This window comes from Symphalangus syndactylus, chromosome 1, assembly GCF_028878055.3.
Source record: "Symphalangus syndactylus isolate Jambi chromosome 1, NHGRI_mSymSyn1-v2.1_pri, whole genome shotgun sequence".
Classification (NCBI taxonomy): Eukaryota; Metazoa; Chordata; class Mammalia; order Primates; family Hylobatidae; genus Symphalangus; species Symphalangus syndactylus.
Window position 1 is genome coordinate 71,123,140 of NC_072423.2, and position 23,664 is coordinate 71,146,803.

Sequence of the window (23,664 nt, forward strand, 5' to 3'; positions counted from 1 at the left end):
TCATGACAAGGGAAAATGTCTCCAGACATTGCCAAGTGTCCCCTGGAGAAGGGAGAGAGGAATAAAATCACCTCTGGTTGAGAACCACTGCCCTAGACAGTCTTTACCAAACTGACAAATAAAGACTGGTAAATAGGCTGGGCACAGTGGCTCACGCATGTAATCCCAGAACTTCGGGAGGCTGAGGCAGGTGGATCATTTGAGGTCAGGAGTTCAAGACCAAGCTGGCCAAACCCCATCTCTACTAAAAATGCAAAAACTAGCTGGGTGGTAGTGGTACATGCCTGTAATTCCAGCTAATCAGGAGGCTGAGGCAGGAGAATCACTTGAGCCTGGGAGGCGGAGATTGCAGTAAGCCGAGATCGTGCCACTGCACTCCAGTCTGGGTGACAGAGTGGGACCCTGTCTCAAAAAAAAAAAAAAAAAAAAACACTGGTAAATAAAGACTGACAGAACTTCAAATGAAAAAGTGTTATGGAAGCCAAGTGTTTAAAATCCTATAGACACTGTAGGATTCAAGTGCTATGATAAGTTGCCAAAATTTAAGGTCATTTCCTGAATGTTTGGTGCCTCCCAATGTTTGGTGTTTTTCTGTCAGGACAATGTAAAATTAGAAAAGGATGAGACACATCTCTTTCTTTCATAAAAAGAGAAAAGAGCAATTATGAAAAGTAATGGCTAGATAATAAAAACTGTAGGTGTTTCTCAAGCAACTTTAAGAAAAAACACGATAACAACAAATTCTAATTCTAAGAAATTCTAATTCTAAGAAAAACTAACTCCCTTAAAATTCTCCCTGCGCCTATATACGGCTTGGAAATTCTAATTCTAAGAAAAACTAATTCCCTTAAAATTCTCCCTGCACCTATATACAGCTTGGAAAGTCTTCATGTACTTCCAAGGGTAAACTCAGACACCTACTGTGGCTTCAGGATATGTTGGTCTCAGAATGCAATGAAACACAGCAGTTCCCAAAGGCCAGTACCCAATGGAATCACAACCTCACCTAGCTCAGTGGCAGCAGTGGGCTCAGTAAGAGTGCCCATTAAAATGCCTAAGGATATCATGGAATTCTCTTTCTTATAGATTTATACAAGGTGAGCCTTCAATTAAAGTTAAAAATCATAAATGCAAACTGTAACTGAAATTTATATGTGATGTATAGTCTACTAAGCAGATTTTATAATGTTTCTCTTTAAATCATTATTGCAACCCTATATGATGAGAAAGAAATTATTATTACTATTCTATAATTAGGTAAACTGAGATTCAGAAAGATGAAATAACTGTCCTCAAATCAAATAGCAGGTAAGTAGAAAAACCTTGTATTAAAATCAAGTTTCTGATTTCAAGCCAAGCAATGTTTTCTTATGCCATGATTCCTGTATACTGGCCTTATTTTTTAGGAGATGAAGACATTTTATATATGTATTTTCTATTTTCCATATATATATATATATATATATATATATATATATATATACACACACACACATACATATATGTATACCTATATCTATAATTACCTTTTATAGAAGTCTGACAAACATTTAGGCAATTCAATCCCAGAACCCGCTAAACAAAGTAAAATACTTAGCACATTAAATAACATTAAATGTTTATTTTCAGACTGTATAAATACTCTATAAATAATAAAAATGCTGTTTTTATTTTCCATATATAAATTGCTTCTAAGTTAAGTCATGTAACAAAAATAGAAGCCTTGAACCTAATTTGATAAGATACTTACCTCATAATTTCCTCTGTTTGAAATTTGCAGTGGTATGCCCTTCTGAAATGTGGCACTAAGAACACTGCCCCTATTTCTCCACTTGACCTGGATGATTGTCTGAAGGAACATCAAAAGCTACTTAGAACATCATTGGAGAAGACATAGTGTCAACACTGCCTGAGGAATTCCTGAGCACAACAGGGCCCTGTTGTGGGCCCTGTCTTATTCCTTCCTCAACTGTGACTCTTTATCCAAGAGTCACGTCTGCAAGCAAACAGCCAGGCAAGAAAGACTGTTCCTAAAGTCCTCAGTGCCCATCCAGGTTAGTGTTGCTCTGGGTGGCTGCATGCTCCTGCTTTCTGCCCTGTGTTTTGGAGGACTGTACATCATCCACTAGCCTAACTATAGTAGGACTCATCCACCTAAGGACAGACAGACCCTCCTGCTTATTGATATGCATGGTTTTGTGCAGGCTATGGTAATTGAATTATTGAGATTTCACCATGAAGAAGTGGGACAACCCCGGCATAGATGGTGGCTGGACCCTGTAATATTCTGGAGGCTGAAGCAGGAGGATTGCCTGAGCCCAGAAGTTCAATACCAGCTTGGGCAACACAGCAAGACCCCATCTCAAAAAAAAGGAAGTGGGACAAGATCACTCTCAATATCTAAAGAGTGGCAATCCTGCAGAGCTGCCAATGACCAGAAAGGTGTGTTCTTCAAACCAGGGCTAGGCTTGAGGGGAAAGGCCCCTATGTGAGCATCAGAGTTAGAATCTTCTCTTGGTTTATACTTAATGGGAAAACTATGAGATAAAAAGAAAGATGATTATTTGTTCATTCATTTATACAACATGTACAGAGCACTCGTATGTGCCAAGAGGAGATGCACAAAGAGATGGAGAATAAAGAATCAGGCAAGCCACCTGCCTGTTTTGCCTGCCCTTAAGAAGTTAGATCTGAACTTCACAACCCAACCACACAATCAACTGCCTGGAGAGCTTTTAAAAAATCCTTATGCTTAGAACACTCCCCTAGAGATTTTTATTTTACCAGGCTGGCTGGTTCCCAGAGCCTCCCAGGTGCACCCAGCACTGATAATCCCTGAGCCAAAGCACAGAGAGTAATGGGGTGAGCTGGAACAGGAACTACAAAGTAAAATATATTTGCGATCAGATAAAAATCCTACCCCCTTAAAGGTATTGGTATGCCAATTTTCTTTGGGTTTTCCCTTCGTGTTATTTAATAAAAGTCAACCTCAGCTGTGCTTAGAGAAACTAAGGAAAAAACATGTCTAACCATGTTCAAAGCACCATTTTTTCAAATAGACTAAGGAGATAAGAGTGCAATTTTGTTATGTGAATCTATTCATTAGTGGTGAAGTTTGGGCTTTTAGTGTAGCCATCACCTGAATAGTAGATTGTACCCATTAAGTAATTTCTTATCTCGCACCCACTTCCTGCCTTTCCACACTTGTGAGTCTCCAATGTCTATTACCTCTCTCCTTGTGTCCATGCATACACATTATTTAGCTCCCATTTATAAGTGAGAACATGTGGTATTTGACTTTCTGTTTTTGAATTGTTTAACTTGATAATGGCCTCTAGTTCAATTCATGTTGCCACGAAAGACATGATTTCATTCATTTTTATGGTTGAGTATATGTATGTATGTATGTAGGTACATATATATATATGTATACCATATTTTCTTTATACAATCATCTGTTGATGGATACTTAGGTTGATTCCATATCTTTGATATCTTTGCTATTGTGAATTGTGCTGCAATAAACATATGAATGCAGGTATCTTTTTGTTATAATGATTTATTTTCCTTTAGCTAGATACCCAGTAGTGGGATTGCTGGATCTAATGGTAGTTCTAGTTTTAGTTATTTGAGAAATCAGGAGCCTGGCACACCTTCATCCTGTTCTGGTGGTGGCAGTGGTCATTAAAAGAAGATAACTTCAAGTAGAAGATAAACTTCAAGGGCTCAAGTTAGGACACACATCAAATACATCTGCTCCCCTTAGAAAGTTTCTTTTCAGCTCTTTCATATGCTCCTTCCTCGAGGACATCTTTATCGTTGTTTAAAGGCACTGAAGGCCATTTCTTTATAAGGTATATTTACGTACCTAAAAGGACATGACAGAAGGACTCTCTTTCACCCTCAGTAGCTTCTCTGTCCCCATCCCACACTCCAGCACTCACAAACAGAGCCCCATGCTTGGCCCAGTGGTGCTAAGGGATTATCGGTTGAAAAGGGTTTCTTTACTGGAGCACAGCTTTAGCCACCCCCACTGCAGGCTTCCCAGGAGGACTCAGACCCAGAGCAAAACACTCAGTTTCTTCCCAAAAGAATTGACCTATCTTCCTCTCCAACCTCCTTTGTTCTCTGCCCTTCAATCACAGCACTCTGACACTTCAGTGTCCTTCTTTATATTAAAGTCCTGCCCACTACCTAGCAGAGTACATAGTTCACAGAAGATAGGCAGTGAATGTTTGTGAAATAAATGAATCAAATTATATAAAGTGTTTATCCTCCATACTGCTCACCTATTTATGGCCTTAACTAATATTTTCAGCTCCATTCCCACCAAGGCTGCTGTTTTCTCTTTTCCCAGGCCAGGTGCATGTGACTGAGAGATTCATGGGGAGAGACCTGCCCCTGTCTAAGGCAGGTACATGGAAGGGTGGTCATACCGGTTCTTTCTACTGATGGCCAACAGCTCCACTCAACTAGCACTGTCCTATAGGCACAACAAAGAATGGCAAGATAAGAGAAGCTTTACATGTTGTGCTTCTTGACATGTTATTTTTAGAATAAAATAACTATTAATTACTAACTTGTATAGCATGACCTGATCAGGTGGTGAAATAATCTACTCTGAAGCATGAGTCGGATTGCAATTAAGGCTGTAGGGAATTTTATTCTAAATTCCCTGGTTGGAGAGTGATTAAAATCTCATCTACAGTATGGCAATAAACACATAATTTCATTTTTTATTCCCCCCAAAATGCAAAAATAAAATGGGAAGGCAGGAATAAGTGCACAAGAATGTTAGAAATAAATTCCATGGAGATAAAAATTAACAACTTCTGTCAGGCAACACAAGATGTGGATTCCATAGAGCCCTCCTGTCTAAATGCCAAACAGACTCATCATACTTGTCCAGAATAGAGATATTACATTTATAATTTCATTGTATTTCTTGAGTGCCACAGCAACACTTCTCTTAGTTTGAAAAAAAAAAAATACAGCCAGGTATGGTGGCTCATGCCTATAATAGCAACAATTTGGGAAGGTGAGGTGGGAGGATCCCTTGAGCCTAGAAGTTCAAGACCAGTCTGGTCACTGAGTGAAACCTCATCACTTAAAAAAAAAAAAAAGTGGTAAAATTTAGCCAGGCATGGTGGCACATGGCTGTAGTCCCTGCTTCTCAGGAGGCTGAAGTAAGAGGACTGGTTGAGGCTGCAGTGAGCTGTGATTGCACCACTGCACTCCAGCCTGGGTGACAGACTAAGACCTCATCTCAAAAAGAAAATCAAATAAATATAATTTTCTAAAGGAATTGAGAGAAGGCATTTTACTTTTGTCTGCTCATTGCAGCAAATCCATTAGCTGTGACTATTTGGAATATGGAACAACATTTTAGCCATAGGTTAAAGAAAGACAGTTCTACTTTGGCATTTACTTATATAAAGTTGTTCCTTGCTGAAAAGTACATGTGATACATGTGGCACAGAGTAGGTATTCTACAAGCGTTAGCTCCCTTGCCTTTTCTTACATTCATCTCATCTGCCCAGTAAAGGTCATTAGTGAGAGCTAAGATGCTAAACCTCTAAGGATGCTGAAGATGATGATGTGGAACAAGATTTTAAAAGAGGCACAGGAGTTACATTAACTTACTCAAAGCCACATAGCAAGTCAGTGCTTTTGAAGAAAACACCAACCCTCTCCTAATCCCTAGCTAGTGATTCCGTGGTTGTCTCACCAACAAGGTTTGTGGCTTCTTCCTAAGAACATTCAAGACCAAAGATAATGGTCAAAGAATAGTATCCAAGAATATATGTGTCTGGCTCTGACATAAGACCACAGGATGGTAATGTAGGTCTTAATACCTCACAATACAAATTGACCCTACCTAAGTAATTGAGTATTAAAAACATAATGCCCTATACCGTCACCAGAAAATCATCATTCAGGGCCACTGAGTGTACTTACACGTTCATCCTCATACCTAAACGTATTCAGCTTTTAAATATAGACGAGGTCAGAATTATTCAGATCAGCAAGATGGCCATCTGCTTTCAAGCATGCAGCTGCTAGCCTTTAAACAGCAACATTCCATGATTCATAACTTATTCATCTCAGGATGCACTCAGACATCTGCTTTATCATCAGCCTAGCTTATTGTAGCATTTTGCTTTAAAGTTTTAATGTCTGCACAGGTAACGTAGTGATCCAGTAAGTTGGTCTTTTTCCACAGAAAGAATAAACTGTTTAGCTCCCAAATGATGATGCAATGTTGAGATCATCCACATGCAAATGTATATAAGGTATGCATTATAAGTCATTCCTCTTTAAAACAACAATAACATCAGTAATAGCTTCCACTTAGCCTACCGTGGGCTAGGCAATTCATCTTTATTTTCACGACCACTCTGGAAAACAGATATTATGATCTTCGTTTTTCAAATAGGCATATCAGCAAGCTTGGATAATTTACCCAATGCCACTAAATGTGAAAGTGACAGAAATTAGTTGTTTGAACACTGACCTATGTGTCCCCAAACCTAAGCTTCTGCAACAACCAAATTTGCTTCATATTTGAATTGCTATGGAATAACTGAAATACTCTTATCAGTTTTATAGAGAAGGAGAGACTATAACTAGCCCAATTCCATTGATTTTCACCTCAAGAAAGCTTATGCATGTGGCACTTAGTAAACATAAATGCTTTCAAAACTACAAAGCATGGTGTGAATTTATTAGGTCTTCTTATTCTTCTAGACAAGTTTTGGTGATCCTGGCTGTCTATTCTTTTATTCTCCATCCCTGACGCAGCATCCAGGAGTACATGAAGAATCTAGGAACTGTGCAAGGACAGAGTCCATTTCTCTGCAAGAGAGAAGAGCATCTTATATCCTCTAACTCTGAAGAAAAGGTGCTAGACATACAGAAGATTCTTTCTAAAGAGACCAGTTTTATCTAGTGCACATATTTTTTATTCCTATTATGCAAATTGTTTGTTGCCTCCTATTTAATAACTGTGTTGCATACAGAAAAAGTGGCCCAACTTTCAAATCCTGGTTCTGCAAACTAAAATAGGTCAGGCATTTAGAGCCTCACTTTTATCATCTGAAAGGAAAAATATAAATAATGGCACCTTTTGCTCTATGTCTTTTTAAAAGATGATATATAAAAGACAACTGAATGACATGAAAAAATTAAGAATACCTTGTGTAAACAGTCACATCAAAAAATAATACGCATGTCAAGATAAAATTTTTGTTACAAAAAGAGAAAGATATATTTATACAGACAAAGGATAGGAAATTATATTCAACATATTAATAATGATTAGTTGAATGATACTGTGAGTGATTTTTATATTTTAATTTGGTTAATTATGCTTTCTAAAATTTCTGAAACTACAACAACAAAAATTTTCAAATGATGAAATATAATTCAATTTTAAATGGTAATGGAAAATCAGAAAATACAGTAATCAGAGAAGAAAGACATGTAGGCAGTCAGTAGCCAACTTAAACCACCTTTAAAACTGTATGCAGTTGATTTAAAAAGCAAGATTTAAAAAAAAACCGGTGTTGACTATAATGCAAAAGGTAGTTTAAAAGTAAAAATGAAGGAAAATAATGCAAAGTTGATTCCTTTTATTCACAGTAGTTATTTTCTGTAAAGTTACTGCAAACACTTAATTAGACCATATGAAACCATTGCTCTTAGGAAAAATCAGAGTTAGTTTCCCATGAGCCTCTATCACAATATTTTTTACAATTGAGCAATAAATACACAACCTTGTTTAAGGTATGTTTCTGTTTAAAGATACCTTACTTAACATATGCTGTTAATTCATTAACATTGATTTCACAACCAATAATACTATAACTCACAGCTGAACAAGCTGACCTAACACATGTATTTTCTCCATAAGGCACATCACAGCCTTCTTGTGCTTGGAAACACTATAGAGCACTTCAGAACTACATTCAAGAGTCATTTTAAACAATGAAATCACTAACAAAAAACACAAAAGTATGAAACACATGGCACTAATAGAACACAGAAAGAACATTTGTTCATAGTATCAGAGCTGGAACAAAGAGAGAGTGTTCAACCTTAGCTGGGAATGTGTTAGGTGGCTCAATTTTTTTGCCACTCTGCACATGCCCCACAATGACAGCAAAAGTGCTGCACTGATTTGGGGGTTACAAATAAATTTTAGGGAGTAGGCAAATTTGCAAATATGATATTCACAAATAATGAGGATCCACAATATCATTCAAACACTAACCAAAAGAAAGCCGGACCTAGTCAACATAGTACTAGAAGTCCTAGCCAGAACAATCAGGCAAAAGAAATAAATAAAAGACATCAAATAGGAGGAAAGTAAGTCAAACTCTGTCTATTTGCAGACAACATGATTCTATCCCTAGAAAATCCCATAGTCTCTGCCCAAATGCTCCCAGTTCTGATAAACAACTACAGCAAAGTTCAGGATACAAAATCCATGTATGAAAACCAGTAGCATTTCTATACACCAATAATCTTGAAGCTGAGAGCCAAATTGAGAATGCAAACCCATTCACAATAGACACAAAAAAGAATAAAATACCTAGGAACACAGCTAACCAGGGAAGTAAAAGATCTCTACAACAAGAATTATAAAGCACTGCCCAAAGAAATCAGAGGTGATACAAACAAATGAAAAAACATTCCATGCTCAAGAATAGGAAAAACCAATATTGTTAAAATGGCCATATTGCCCAAAGCAATTTACAGATTCAATGCTACTCCTATCAAACTACCAATGACATTCTTCACGGAATTAGAAAAACCTATTTTAAAACTCATATGGAACCAAAAAATGGTCTTGAATAGCCAAGGTAATCCTCAGCATAAAGAACAAAGCAGGAGGCATCACATTACTCAACTTCAAACTGTACTACAAGGCTGCAAGTAGCCAAAGCAGCATGATACTGGTACCAAAACAGACACATAGACTAGTGGAACAGAATAGAGAGCCCAGAAATATTACTGCACACCTACCACCACCTGATCTTCAACAAAGTTGACAAGAACAAGCAGTGAGGAAAGGACTTTCTATTCAATAAATGGTGCTGGGATAGTTGCCTAATCATATGTGGAAGATTGAAACTAGACCCTTTCCTTGCATTATATAAAAAATCAACTCAAAATGGATTAAAGACTTAAATGTAAAACTTAAAACTATAAAAACCCTGGAAAACAACCTCAGAAATACCATTTGGGACATAGGCCCTGGCAAAGAATTCATGAAGAAGATGCCAAAAGCAATTGCGACAAAAACAAAAATTGACAAATATGACTTAATTAAACTAAAGAGCTTTTGCTCAGCAAAAGAATCTATCAACATAGTAAACAGACAACCTACAAAATGGGAGAAAAATATTTATGAACTATGCATCCAACAAAGGTCTAATATCCAGAATCTACAAGGAACTTAAACAAATTCACAAGCAAAAAATAAACAACCCTATTAAAAAGTGGGCAAAGGACATGAACAGACACTTTTCAGAAGAAGACATACATGTAGCCAATAAGCATATAAAAAAATGCTCAACATCACTAATCACTAGAGAAATGGAAATTAAAACAATGAGATACCATCTCACAACAATCAGGGTGACTATTCTTAAAAAGTCCAAAATAACAGATGCTGGTAAGGTTTCAAAGAAAAGGGAATGCTCATACACTCCTGGTAGGAGTGTAAATTAGTTCAGACGTTGTGGAAAGCAGTTTGGTGATTTCTCAAAGAACTTATTTGACCCAGCAATCCTATTAATGGGTATATACCCAAAGAAATGTAAATCATTCTACCATAAAGACACATGCAGGTGTATGTTTATCACAGCACTATTCGCAGTAGCTAAGACATGGAATCAACCTAAATGCCCATCAACAGTAGACTGGTTAAACAAAATGTGGTATATATACACCATGGAATATTACACAACCACAAAAAAGAATGTCATCCTGTCCTTTGCAGTAACATGGATGCAGCTGGAGCTGTAGGAGCTGGAGCTCCATAGATGCATGGATGGAGCTGGAAGCCATTATCATAAGCAAACTAACACAGGAACAGAAAACCAAATACTGCATGTTCTCAGTTATAAGTGGGAGCTAAATATTGAGTACACATGGACACAAAGAAGGGAACAACAGACACCAGGGCCTACTTGAGGGTAGAGAGTGGGAGGAGGGAGAGTATGAAAAGCTGCTTATCAAGTACTATGATTATTACCTGGATGGCAAAATAATCCGTACACCAAACCCCTGTGAAATGCAGTTTACCTATGTAACAGACCTGAACATGTACTCCTGAATCTAAAATAAAAGTTGAAAAAAAGCACTGGATTTATCATCAGTCTAAATAACCTTCAGAATGAGGTTACTAGAAATAAAGAGGGACACTGTCTAACAGTAAAATGGCCAATTCACCGAGAAGACGTAACAATCTCAACTGCACATGCATCTAATGAGAGAGCTTCAAAACACATAAAGCTAAAAGTGATAAACCAAAATGAGGAATGGAAAAATCCTCAATTTTTTCTAGAGGCGTTAGTACTCCTCCCCTAGTAATTAATAGGCCAAGTAGGCTGAATATCAGTAAGGATATAAAAGAAGTAAACAACACCTTCAACTCACTGTATCAAAATGACATTTATAGAGCATTCCACCTGAAAGAGTAAAATATACATTGTTTTGAAGTGCATGTAAAACATTCACCGAGATAGACCACATTCTGGCTTATAAACATATCTTACCAAATTTAAAACAACTGAAACAATTGCAAGTTTATTATCCAATCATAATAGAATGAAACTAGAAATCAATAACAAAAATATATCCAGAGAATTTCCAAATAATTGGAGGCTAAACAATACACTTCTAAATAATCCATAGGACAATAAGGAGGTTTCAAGGGAAAATCGAAAATATTTTGAAATGAATGAAAATGAAAACACAACATCAAAATTTTTAGAATACTCTAAAGCAATGCTTAGCTGGAAATTTATAGCATTAAATGCTTGTTTTAGAAAACAGAATGATCTAATATAAACAATGTAAGTTTTGTCTTAAGTCAAGAAAAACAAGAGCAAAACAAAGTCAAAGCAAGAAGAAAAAAGGAAATAATAAAGAGCAGGAATCAACAAAATTGAAAACAGGAAAAACAATAAAGAAATCAATGAAACTAGAAGATGTATCTTTGAAATGATCTTAAAAACTAATAAACCTGTAGCCAAGCAGACAAGGAAAACCAGATAAGACACAAATTACTAATATCCAGAATGAAAGGGAAATGTCTTTGTCCATTTTCTGCTGCTATAACATAATATCTACAGACTTGGTAATTTACAAAGAACATAAGTTTATTTGGCTTATGGTTCTGGATGCTGGGAAGTCCAAAATCACGGCACTAGCATCTGGTGAGGATCATCCCATGGTGGGAAGGTGGAAGGCAGAAGCACGTATATGAGACAGAGAGAAATGGAGCCAAACTTATTCTTTTGTCAGGAGCCCACTCCTGCAATAACTAACCCACTCCTACAATAATGGCATTAACCCATTCATGAGGACAGAAACTTCACAACTTAATTACCTGTTAAAGGTCTCCCCTCTTAATGTGGTTGTTACAATGGCAGTTAAATTTAAACATGAGTTTTGGAGGGACATCCAAACTACTGGATCCCACCCCTAGCCCCTCAAAACTCATGTTCTTCTCACAGTGCAAAGTATATTCATTTTATCCCAATAGTCCCAAAAGTTTTAACTTATTCCAGCATTAATTCAAAAGTTCAAAGTCCAGAGTCTCATCTAAATCAAAGATGGCTGAGATTCAAGGCGTGATTTACCCTGAGGCAAATTCCCTCTAGCTGTGAACCTGTGAAATCAAAACAAGTTACCTATTTCTAAAATACAATGATGGGACATGCATAGGATAGGCATTCCCATTCCAAAAGGGAGAAATAGGCCAGAAAAAAGGGTTAACTGACCCCCATGTAAGTCCAAAACCCAACAGAAAACAACATTGAATGTTAAAGCCAAAGAATAGTATTCTTTGACTCAATGTCCTGAATCCTAGGCACCCTGGGACAGGAGTTGGGCCTCAAGGCTTTGGAAAACCTTTCTCTCATGGTTTTGGTGGGCTCAGTTCATCCTTCAGCTCTCTTGGGTTGAAGCCTTTTGCCTGCATCTTTCCCAGGATGGCATTTTATGCTGGTAACTCTACAGTTCTTTTTTTTTTTTTTTTTTTTCAATGTTTTATTCATTTATTTATTTATTTTTTTTTTTTAATTATACTTTAGGGTTTTAGGGTACATGTGCACAATGTGCAGGTTTGTTACATATGTATCCATGTGCCATGTTGATTTCCTGCACCCATTAACTGGTCATTTAGCATTAGATGTATCTCCTAATGCTGTCCCTCCCCCCTCCCCCCACCCCACAACAGTCCCCGGAGCATGATGTTCCCCTTCCTGTGTCCATGAGTTCTCATGGTTCAATTCCCACCTATGAGTGAGAACATGCGGTGTTTGGTTTTTTGTCCTTGCGATAGTTTACTGAGAATGATGTTTTCCAGTTTCATCCATGTCCCTACAAAGGACACGAACTCATCATTTTTTATGGCTGCATAGTATTCCATGGTGTATACACCATGGAATACTATGCAGCCATAAAAAACTCTACAGTTCTGTGGTCTCAGGGGTGGCCTCACTTCTGTGGATCCACTTGGCATTGCCCTACTGAGGAATTCTATGGCAGCTCCACCCACGGGCAAGTTTCTTCCTGGGCACCAAGGCTGATTATTGTTAGGGACAAACTGCCCCAAAAAAAGCTCTTGGTACTGCTGACACTTCCCCTAAACCTCTCCGTGCTGCTCACCCCTCCCCATTATGCTTTGCAACTCTTCTCTGTGCCGTCCACCCTTCCCCCTGAGCCCCTTTACATTTCTAAGCCCTTATCTAGGTGCCACAGTGAAGCCAGCAGACTTTACTTATCAGGCCTTGCTGCAAAAAGCAAACCCTAATTACAAGCCATCCGGACTGCACAGGGGGATGTCATGGGAAGCATAAACAAATTTTACCTACACCCTCCTGTAAATTCTATCATAAATGTCACAAAGTGATATGTGGCAAAATTAACCAGCAAACAATTCCAGGATGTGGCTATATCCAAGAACTCCCCCAAACTCCCCTCCCCAATATAAACCCCTCATTTTGTAAGCTCAGAGCTGCTCCTGACTGTTAAGAGGGCAGCCAGCGGGTTAATAAAGGCTTGCCTGAACTTGGGTCCCCTCTCTCTCTTGTCCTTTCTCTCTCAGCTGACCTTTTACAATTATGACTTTCTTCGAAATCTGGGTGGAAAAAGGCATGCCTTCACAGCTTTTGTATTCTTGCACTCGCAGAATTTGTAGATGCCACCAAGGCTTACAGCTTGTACCTTTTAGAGCAGCAGGAAGAGCTACACCTGAGCCCATTTGAGCCATGGCTGGAGCAGCCAAGGAGAGTTATGCTGAAATGTAGGGAGCAGAGACCCAAGACATCTCTGTGTAGCAAGCCTGTGGAGGGCACCTCATCCCCATCCCCCAAAACCATTCTGCCCTCTTAAAGCTCTGAGCCAGGGATAAGAGGGGCAACCTGGAAGATCTTTGAAGTGACTTTAAAATCTTTCTCCCATTGTCTTTATGAATAGCACCTGACATCCTTCTATCCATTGTATTCTCTCTAGCAAATGATGACTTGGCCACAGCATTCTTCCCTCAGCATTCTCTAACAAACACACTTTTTCACTCTTTTTATAGCCAGGCTCTTAATTTTTCAAATTTTTCTGCTCTGTTTTCATTTTAATTATAAATTTTGTCTTTAAGTCATTCCTTTCCTCTTACATCTCACTGTATGCTATTAAAAGTAACCAGTCCAGATATCCTAATTCATCACTCTTAAATTCTGCATTCTGTAAAGCCCTCAGGCATGGACACAATTCAGTCCATGTCCTTGCTACTTTATAACAAGGATGGCCTTTACTCCAATTTTCAACCCCTTGTTCTTCATTTTCATCTGAGGCCTTATCCTTTACCATCCATATTTCTACCAACATTCTGGTCACAACCACTTAAATAATCTCTGAGAAATTTCAGACTTTTCCTATAGCTCTCTTTTTTTTTTTTTTTTTTTTGAGCCCCTACAAGAATCACCTTTAATGCTCTGTTCACAGCAATACAGACTTTTCTAGTCTGCTCCTCCAAATTCTTCCAGCTCCTGCTCATTACTGAGTTCCAAGGTTGTTTCCATATTTTCGGGTATTTTTTATAGCAACAGTCCAACTTCTCAGTATCAATTTTCTGTCTTAGTTCATTTTGTGTTGCCATACCAAAATACAATACACATAGTGATTTATGCAGAAAAGAAGTTTATTTGGCTCATGATTCTGGATGCCAGGAAGTCCAAGAGTATGGTGCTTACATTTGGCAAGGGTCACCCCATGGTGGAAGGCAAAAACAAGCATGTGAGACAGAGAGAGTAATGGGGCTGAAATCATCCTTTTGTCAACAGCTCAACTCTGCGATAACTAATTACTCACTCTTGCAATAGTGGTATTAATCCACTCATGAGGGGAGAATACTCATGACCTAATCACCTCTTAAAGGCCCACTTCTCAATACCGTTATAATGGCAACTAAATTTCAACATGAGCTTTGCAGGGGCTATTACTATAGAACCCATATACATTAAATAGAAAAGAGAATATTACAAACAACTGTATTCATGAAAATTCAACAAATTAAATGAAATAGGCAAATTTACTAAAAAGCTACTGAAATTCACTCAAGATAAACAAAACAAACCTATATCTATTAAAAATTGAATTTGTAGTTAATGACCTCCCTATGAACAAAACTCTATAACCATATGGTTTTACTGGTGAAGGAAACATTTAAAAAAGAAATTATACAATTGGTCTTATACAAGCAGAAAAAAATTGAAAAATTCACATCATTTTCCAATAGTAGCCCAATCTGTTTGTACTACTATAACAAAAATACCATAGACTGGGTAGCTTAAACTTTAGACATTTATTTTACACAGTTCTAGAGGCTAGGAAGTCCAAGGTCAAGGTGCCAGCCAGTTCAGTTCCTGGTGTGTGGCTCTTTTCCTAACTTGCATATGAATGCCTTCTTCCTGTATTCCCATATGGCAGAGAAAGAGATAATATCTCTCATGTCTCTTTCTATAAAGTTACTAGTTCCATTTATGAGGGTTCCACCCCCATGACCTCATCTAACCCTAATTATCTTCCAAAGGCCCTACTGCAAATACCATCACACTAGAGGTTGGGGTTTCAATATGTAAATTGGTGATGAGGGAACATTTGAAAATATTCAACATCTATTGATGATAAAATCTCTCAGCAAACTAGGAATAGAAGGGAACTTCTCTAACCTAACAAAAAGTTTCCACAACAAAACAAAACTGCAGCTAATATCATGCTTAATGGTAAAAGACTGAATGCTTTCCCCTAAGATTGTAAACAAGGCAAGAATGTCTTCTTATTACTCCTATTTAATATTGTACTAGAAGCACTAGTCTGTACAAAAAGGCATAAAATTAGAAAAGAAGAAATAAAATTTTTTTCAAAGTACCTGCCTACATTTAAAAATCCTAAGGAATCTACAACTTATCTCTTACAACTAATAAGAGAGCAAAGCAAGAACATAGAAATCAAGGTCAACATGTGAAACTGAACCATACCTAGTAATGAATGTGCGGACATCAAATTGTTTTTAAATTATGTGTACAATAGCTCCCCCCAAAAGAGGCATTTAGGTATAATATAGCAAAATATGCAAGATCTGTATGCTGAAAGCTACAAAATTCTGATGAAATAAAGAAGAGCTAAATAAACTAAGAGACATATCTATTTATGAATTGGGGCTCGACATAGTTAGGAAGTTCATTCTCCTCACACTGATCCATAGATTTCAGGAAATTCCATCTAAATTTAGGCAGGATTTTATGTAGATATAGGCAACCTGACTCTAAAATTTAGATGGAAAGGTGAAGGAACTACAGTAGCCAAAATAATGTTGAAAAAAAAAAGTTGGAGGATTTACACTATTTGGTTTTAAGACTTACTGCAGGTTGAGTATCCCTTATCCAAAATGCTCAGGGCAAGAAGTGTTTTAGATTTTGGATTTTTTTCAGATTTTGGAATCTTTGCATATAGATAATGAGGTATCTTGTGAATGGGTCTCACGTCTAAATACAAAATTCATTCCTATTTCATATATATCTTATGCACATAGCCTATGCACATATATTTCTTATACACATATATTTCATATACATCTTCTACACATAGAAGGTAACTTTAAATGATATTTTAAATAATTTTGTGCATGAAACAAAGTTTGTGTTAAGTATGTGTGGAGTTTTCCATTTGTGGCATCATGTCAGTGCTCAAAAAAGTTTGAGATTTTGGAGTATTTTGGATTTCAGATTTTTGGATTAGGCATGCTCCACCTGTATAAAACTATAGTGATAAAGACAGTGTGGTCTTAATGAAAGGACACACATAGATTAATTCAACAGACTAAAAGGTTTAAAAATAGATGCTCATAAATATAGTCAGTTAGGTTTTGTTGTTATTTGTTTTTAGAAAAAGGATCTTGTTTTATCTCCCAGTCTGGAGTGCAGTGGCTCAATCGTAGCTCAGAAAGGATCCTCCCACCTCATTCTCCCTAGTAGCTGGAACTACAGGCATGTTCAACCACACACAGCTAATTTTTCTTCTCTTTCTTTTCTTTTCCTTTCCTTTCCTTTCCTTTCCTTTCCTTTCCTTTCCTTTCCTTTCCTTTCCTTTTCCTTCCTTCCTTCCTTCCTTTCTTCCTTCTTTCCTTCTCTTCTTTCTTTCTTTCTTTCTTTCTTTCTTTCTTTCTTTCTTTCTTTCTTTCTTTCTTTCTTTCTTTCAGAGACAAGGACTATGTTCTAAAATTTCCCTGGCCTCAAACAATTCTCCTGCCTTGGCCTCCCAAAGTACTGGGGTTACAAGAAGGTGCTGTCTATGAGAAAGTGGGCCCTCTCCACACATGGAATCAGCCAGCATCTTGGACTTGGACTTCCAGCCCCCAGAACTGTGAGAAATAAATTTCTATCATTTATAAGCCATTCTGTCTATGGTATTTGGTTGAAGCAGTCCTAGTGGTCTAAAACTTGGTATGATTTCTTTTATACAACAATCTGAAAAGGCAAATCCATGGGGATAGAAAAGAGACCAGTGGTCACCAGAGGTTGGCGGGGTGAGGGGGAAGGGAGAACGACTTGACTACAAAGGGTTAGCACAAGAGAAAAACTAGGTGCAATGAAACTGTTTTGTGGTCGCTACATGAATCTATACATATGTTGAAACTCATACACCTCTATGCCAAAAAAGCCAATTTTACTGTATGTTAATTTTTAAAATAATACATAAATAGAAGTTGAAAGACTATGCTAACAGAAAAGAATTTATTGTGTTGGCACATTGTAAAACTCACAGTTAAGACAGTCAGATACATAATTTATTTATTTATCAATGTGTCAGGAATTTGTTAAGAGGTTTATGTAAATGAATAAAACTTATAAATACCTTTCAATAAATATTTTCTTATATGTACTTGGAAGTTCTTTCTAGAAATATTGGTGCGAAATATTTTTCAGATGAAGCTTAGATGTCAAGAGACTGGCTGTCTTTTTGCTTACAATTACGCCGTTTTTATTCCTCCATGAAATCCTTGTTATCATACCTTGCCTAATTTTTATGCAAGAAAATAAATATTTTTATGTTGGCAATTCACCTGACTTGAAGGCAATCCAAGCAAATGAAGTATATATTAGGCCTATCCACAAGAAAGATACACTAATCCCTGAATTATATATTAATCATGAAAGAAAGTGGGGAATGGCCCAGGGATAAGGTAACTTCTGCCCTCACTTTCCACCTCACACTCTGTTTCTTATTAGCTCTTCCTCGAGGAAGAAGGAATTTAGGAAAAGAAACTTGATTGTTCAGAGTCTGGAATTCTTTGGGTGAAACCATGGTACTGAAAAGGATTTGAATTTGCGAACATTCCCTCTTTCTCTTCCTGGAATTAGGCCAAGAAATATCCTGACATTCTCTTGTGTACTTTGTCACCTTTAATACCAATGGTCAGTGGTCTTTCTTCCTTGTTCCTCTTTGACTTTGTCTACAAATTAGTAATAATTCCTTGATATTTCCCCACAAAACCAAGAGCACTATATTAGAAGTACAGAACTCCTCCCAGAAATGTTTTTCTTCCTGAATGTAAGATATTGCTATAGCCACAGCCTAAATAACCTGGATCAGTTTAGTATTATGGGACAAATATATTTCTCCATATTGGTTGTGTCACCCCCTTTCCTTTGGCCCTGGTAGTATGCTTCTTAGCTTTCTCATATTGCTTTTGAAATTTTCTACCTTCAGTTTATGGGGGTGGGAGGAGGAGGAATAAAGCAATTTAGGAAAAGGAAGCAAGAGGCCTCATTTTGGTGTTTAGCCTAAGTCACGTAGCCTAGCTTAGTTTAACTTCTATTTAGGTATATATGGTACTTACAGAGAAATTAATATATATGTATACTTTATACCTCATTTAACTGTTAATAATTTTGTATAGTTCCTTTAGACAGAAGCATAAATAAATGATGGGCTTCAAGTAATTAAATCCTTAAAAAATTGGTAGTCATGCCCCTTACCTTTAAGGGGTTTGAAAACTGGCATGCACAAAATTAAAACCCTCCTAAATTATAGTCTATTAATAATAAGAGAAAGAGGAAAAAATGGAATTGAACTGTCTGCCTCATGCAAACTGAAAAACAACCCAAATACCCTGTCCAACTTAAGCTGTATTCTTTACAATCTGTAGACTAACTGAAACAAGAAAATGTAAGAAAATGTTATGGTATATAAGACTAAATCCTAAATAGGGTTAATAAAGTCTCATTCTAATTCCCCCTCATTCCATTGTACTTTTGGACTAGAACTTGTTCTACAAATATCTGTCACTTTTCACCTTTGCCTTTAAGGTAAAGAGCCAGGAGAATCATCCAAAGGGAGACCAGTCAGCTGAGGCAAGTTCAGAACTGTACCTCAGGGTTCTTGCCCTCCTGTGCTAAAATCCAAAAAAGCTACAATGTGTTTTGAAGGGCACAGTACCCACTGACCCAATTTTATGAATAGCTCCTTGTTAATTTATTGTTATACTCATCTTGGTTTATATAACACCCTTTTAATAATTTTGGAATGATCTTAGCACATGACCCTGTTTCTTCCCTTTCTGAGTGTTAGGTTAGCTTGGAGGAAATGGGTGGGAGTGTATTTCCTTTAACTAGTACAAAACATCTGGATTCCCAGATTATTATAGAGATTTAGAAAAGCAATAGGCAGGAAATGAGGTTGCAGTGCTGAAAATCTTGCAGAGTTCAAAAGCAATTCATTGTTCTGCTTTTCTTTCAGAATAATACACATCACTATATGAATTAGAAAACAAATGATCCAAAGATGAGAAGGTAAGTTGACACAGTATTTTTAGCACCCTGTTCTTATTGTCCCAAATGCTTATGATTTTTCGAGAGAACCCCAATATTGAAGAAGTGATGCAAAAAAAAAATGTTTCCCCAGAGGTTTCTGTATCTATCCTATCCAGGTCAATTTACGCCATCTCTGACAGTTATGAATAAATTCTACTTTCCACACGGAACAAAACAGTAATACAAAACTTGAAAGTAAAATGGAAAAGTAAAGTCCTGTCCCAATTGTGGGCTCTTTAAACCAAGCCAGTCTACTCCAGAAATTCCCCACTGTTCGTTACACTAGCCATCACTCAAGATCTTGCTTTTAGAAAATGCCTAGTTAACATCACCCAACAACCCTAACTCTTGGACAACACCATGTCCCTCCCCTCCTTGGAATGGAAAGGATATGCTGAGTCTCTGGCTACATCTGACCTTGGACAGGGGTAGTCATCTACCCCTGGAGCCAGTGAGACATTTTGTCAGGAAGAAAGATTGTGGGAGAAAAAGACAGAATGCGAAGTCAGAAAACTCCATTTGAGACTAGCAAGATTATCTGGAACCAGCCTCCCTGGGGATGGTAGAGTAGGAATGATATTCCTTAACTCTCAGGGTAATTAGGAGATCAAATGAGATAGCAGCATGAAACTGCTTTGTAAAGTGTTAAGTGCTGTATAAATGCAGCGAAGAGCTGTTTTCCAACTTCCTTGCTCCAGTGTTGATTGAATGTCCTTCACTATATGGAACAATTTCCTGCCTTGAGTTATTTAGGATGGGCATGGGAAGAGCTCCTGGGCATTCCTTTAAGGCGTTCCTCTAAGAACCACTGCCTGTGGTAAAGCCAGAGCCTACAGAAACTCATCCCTCCCTTCCCAGCTAGCATTCTGAGGGGGAGGGGAGGGGACCGACTTGCTCTTCTCAAGTTTTGCTAATCGAATTTTTTGAAGAAAAGACTCAATTCTTCCCTTTAAAAAAATACATTATGCCTTTTCTCCCCAGCCATCTGAAGCCCATGACCACAGCAAACGCATGCCAATCTTTCAAGTTAAAGACCCCCGGAACAAAGCTAGAGAGTTCTAGGCCCCTCCAGCCTTCCCCACTCCCTGTTTTCCACAGCAGTCTTCAATGAAATCAGACCGTAAAATGTGTGAGAGAGAAATACTTTGGATCTACCCCTAGAGACAGCGTCAGAAGTTGACAATGACCACGCTTTTCCCCGCTTCCTCGCTTATCCTGGCCTCCCTTGCTCCAGTGGGGCGGACTCAAATGCACACGCACGCACACGCCGCGAAGCCGGTCAACCGCAGACAAATCTGACTCTTCGCCAACTAGTAGCCACGGAGAGCAGCAAAGGGACTAAGGTCCTTCACCGCCTGCTCCAAAAAGACACTGCAACCTCCAGCGGCGCCGCAGTAGCTGCCTCTGTGCTGCAGACTCCGGTCGGAGTTTCAGGTCTAGTTCCTTAAGGAGTATCGCTCCTCTGCCCTTTGTCCTACTCCCCTTGGCTTCGCCCACTTCGCCTCCTTCTCCTCAGGAGGCCAGGAGGACCCGGGTCACTTTGCCAATTCTGCAGAGGGGGAAGTAGCAGTGAAGGGGATTCCCACGCAAGTGGCCCGAAGCCCACTACTCTTTGCCCCACCTCTCCACTCTCTTGCCCGTGTAGGTGCCGGTGCTGCTGGCGAAAGTCCCAGTTCTTAAGGCGCCTGAGCTCGGTGTGAAGGAGCCAGGTGGGAAGAGGAGCTGCGGGAGTAGGGCGAGGAAGGGCTGGAGATTGTTAGAGGGCAGATGGGGCGGGACTGGGGAGAGGGGCGAAGGCGACGCGCCGAGGCACTCCTCCGCCCCCTGAGCACAGACAGTAACTCCAAAACGCGCAGATGGGCCGTAAGGTAAAGAGGCCTTTTCTCCCTCTCCTCTCCGTCCTCTACCCCGCTCCCCTCCTAGACACTTGGTGAAAAAGCAAGGTGCGGTGTACCTGGAGCGAACACCATGATTTCCTCCAGCCGCTACGCCCCTAGATTAAGAGAGAAAGACAGGCAGACGGAGGATGGGAAGAAGGCCGGACTTGGCGGGGTCCGGTGCAGGAGGGCGCGCTGGGCGGGCGGCGGGCGGGACGTTCAGCACCCCGGACAGCTCCCGCCGCTAGATCCTGGGGCCGCAGCTCCAGCCGCCGCGGCTCGCTCTGCCTCCACAATGCACCGCTGCGCCCGCGGACACAGCGGCGGCGGGAGGAGGAGAGTGAATCCCCGCTCAGTCCATCCCTCATTCCTGTGCCAGCTCGGCGGCGTACACTGCTGCTTAGGGAGCAAAGCACTTCCACCGCTTTCACGCGACGAAGAAGGACGGAAGAGGAAGAGAGAGAAAGGTAACCTTCCCGGCAGGGGGACAGCTAATTGCTTTTAATTACCTGCTGTGGCTCGCCCCCGTGGATATTGGACTGACATTTAAGATAGATTTGTAAAAAAAAAAACAAAAAAAAAAACCTCTAAGAGCTTTCTTTACTCTCGAGGATGACTCTGAGTTCTCCGAGTTGGGCTGGCTCGAATAGAGGGGCGGGTCTGTCAAGTTAATAGGTCCTGGAGGTCCATGAGTCCTCTCTCGCGAGTCCCAGTCCTCTGCTAACGTCAGGAAGAGAGCAGGAGGGAAGGACAGAGTGAGCGCTCCAGGAGGGCGCCACTATCAGGTTCCGCTCCCAGGTGGCAAATCCGGCTCTGAAAGCTCCTAAGCTTGAAGGTCCTCAAGGTCATCACTTTAGAAAAAGCAAAGCCGGCCAGGGCACAGGAAAGATAACTCATACACTCTTTACAAGGATGAGGCAACAGAGCCCCCTGCAAGTATGAGAACAGACCTGAGATCAATCAAGAAACATCAGTTCTTCCCCTATCCTCACCCAGCTGAAAACTGTGTCTGCAACCGCCCCCCCCCCATACACCCAGTTCTACCTTAAAGGTACTGGGATTGCCTTATGCTCACTTCATCCTCCTAATCATTGCTCATTTTAGGTATCTATTCCCTAATAATGTTTGTGCAGTGTGAAGAGCCCACACTAAATGTCACCCAGCTTGAAACAGGTCCATGTGGGTTACAAACCCAAAGCTAAAGCCACCCAGAATCCTCCACCCTCTTCCCTATTTTTCCAGCTAAATAAGGTTTTCCAAGAATAAAGGTAATCAAGGTCATCTCCAGTGTTTTATGGGGTTTCTTCACTTGCAACTATCCCTGGAAAATGCAACTATTCTGAAAATTAAGTATTTCCTAATAATTGGTTGATGGCCATAAGTTCTACAGTCTTTTGACAAATATAAAGCATCCAAATAGCCTGACTGGCACTGGTTTTTTTCAAAGCCATCCAATAGATTGAAAATGCAAATAGTTTTACAGCTTTTGAACTACAGTCTGCATGGAGGCATATGGGCAGCCTCAACATAATACAATCAGTACTGCTCTTAGCACCTGGCTCAACACGGGCTTGAAAATATGGGGCCCACCCGAGCAGCAACAAGATGCAAGTCAGCTGATGGGCAGGATGAAGTGTGTGCACGACAGGATGGAGTTCTCCCACTTTGCCAAGTTTCTCCAATGATGCTTCACTCTGTCTTCTTTTCTTCATCCTGCCCATGAAGTGTAAAACAGTATTTAAAATAATTTTGGAATGAAAGCCCTATTAACACACTCAAAAGGGCTCTCTTTTACAGCCCTTATGTTTAAATGGGCTTTCATCTCCCAATACATAAACAGTTACCCATGATTAAGTTCAAGGAAAAGCAATATAGTATAGGAACAACAACAACAAAAGACTTGAGAATCAGTTAGACTGAGACTCAGGTACCACATCCTCACCATTTACTTGATGCATGACCTTAAATAAGTTACTTAACCTGTCCTGTCTCATCTGCAGTATAAGGATTAAGGTATCTTGAAGGTTTGTTGTAAGGATTAGCTGTGAGATGGATTAATGGATTAATTAAGAGAGAGCACAGCCTCAATTAAACTCATTCCAGGAAATCACTGGCACCCTGGGAGTAGAGTATACTCTATGGGAAAGCAAATAAAATATGTTAGATCAGTGTTTCTCAAACAT

The 23,664-nt window shown here is 39.2% G+C and overlaps 1 protein-coding gene across 2 annotated transcripts in view; it reads right to left on the reverse strand.

Moving 5' to 3' along the window:
- AKAIN1 (A-kinase anchor inhibitor 1) overlaps positions 1–22,495 on the reverse strand; it is a 58,425-nt gene extending 35,930 nt beyond the window's left edge. The window contains exon 1 of one of the 2 annotated variants that reach the window (XM_055237540.2): positions 21,991–22,495. In XM_055237540.2, coding sequence (XP_055093515.1) covers positions 21,991–22,027 — 37 coding nt within the window. In that variant the 5' untranslated portion in view covers positions 22,028–22,495. Of the gene's footprint in view, positions 1–21,558; positions 21,647–21,990 lie in introns of those variants that run through there. The other variant, XM_055237546.2, reaches the window with a different exon arrangement.
- Between the last annotated feature and the right edge of the window lie 1,169 nt (positions 22,496–23,664).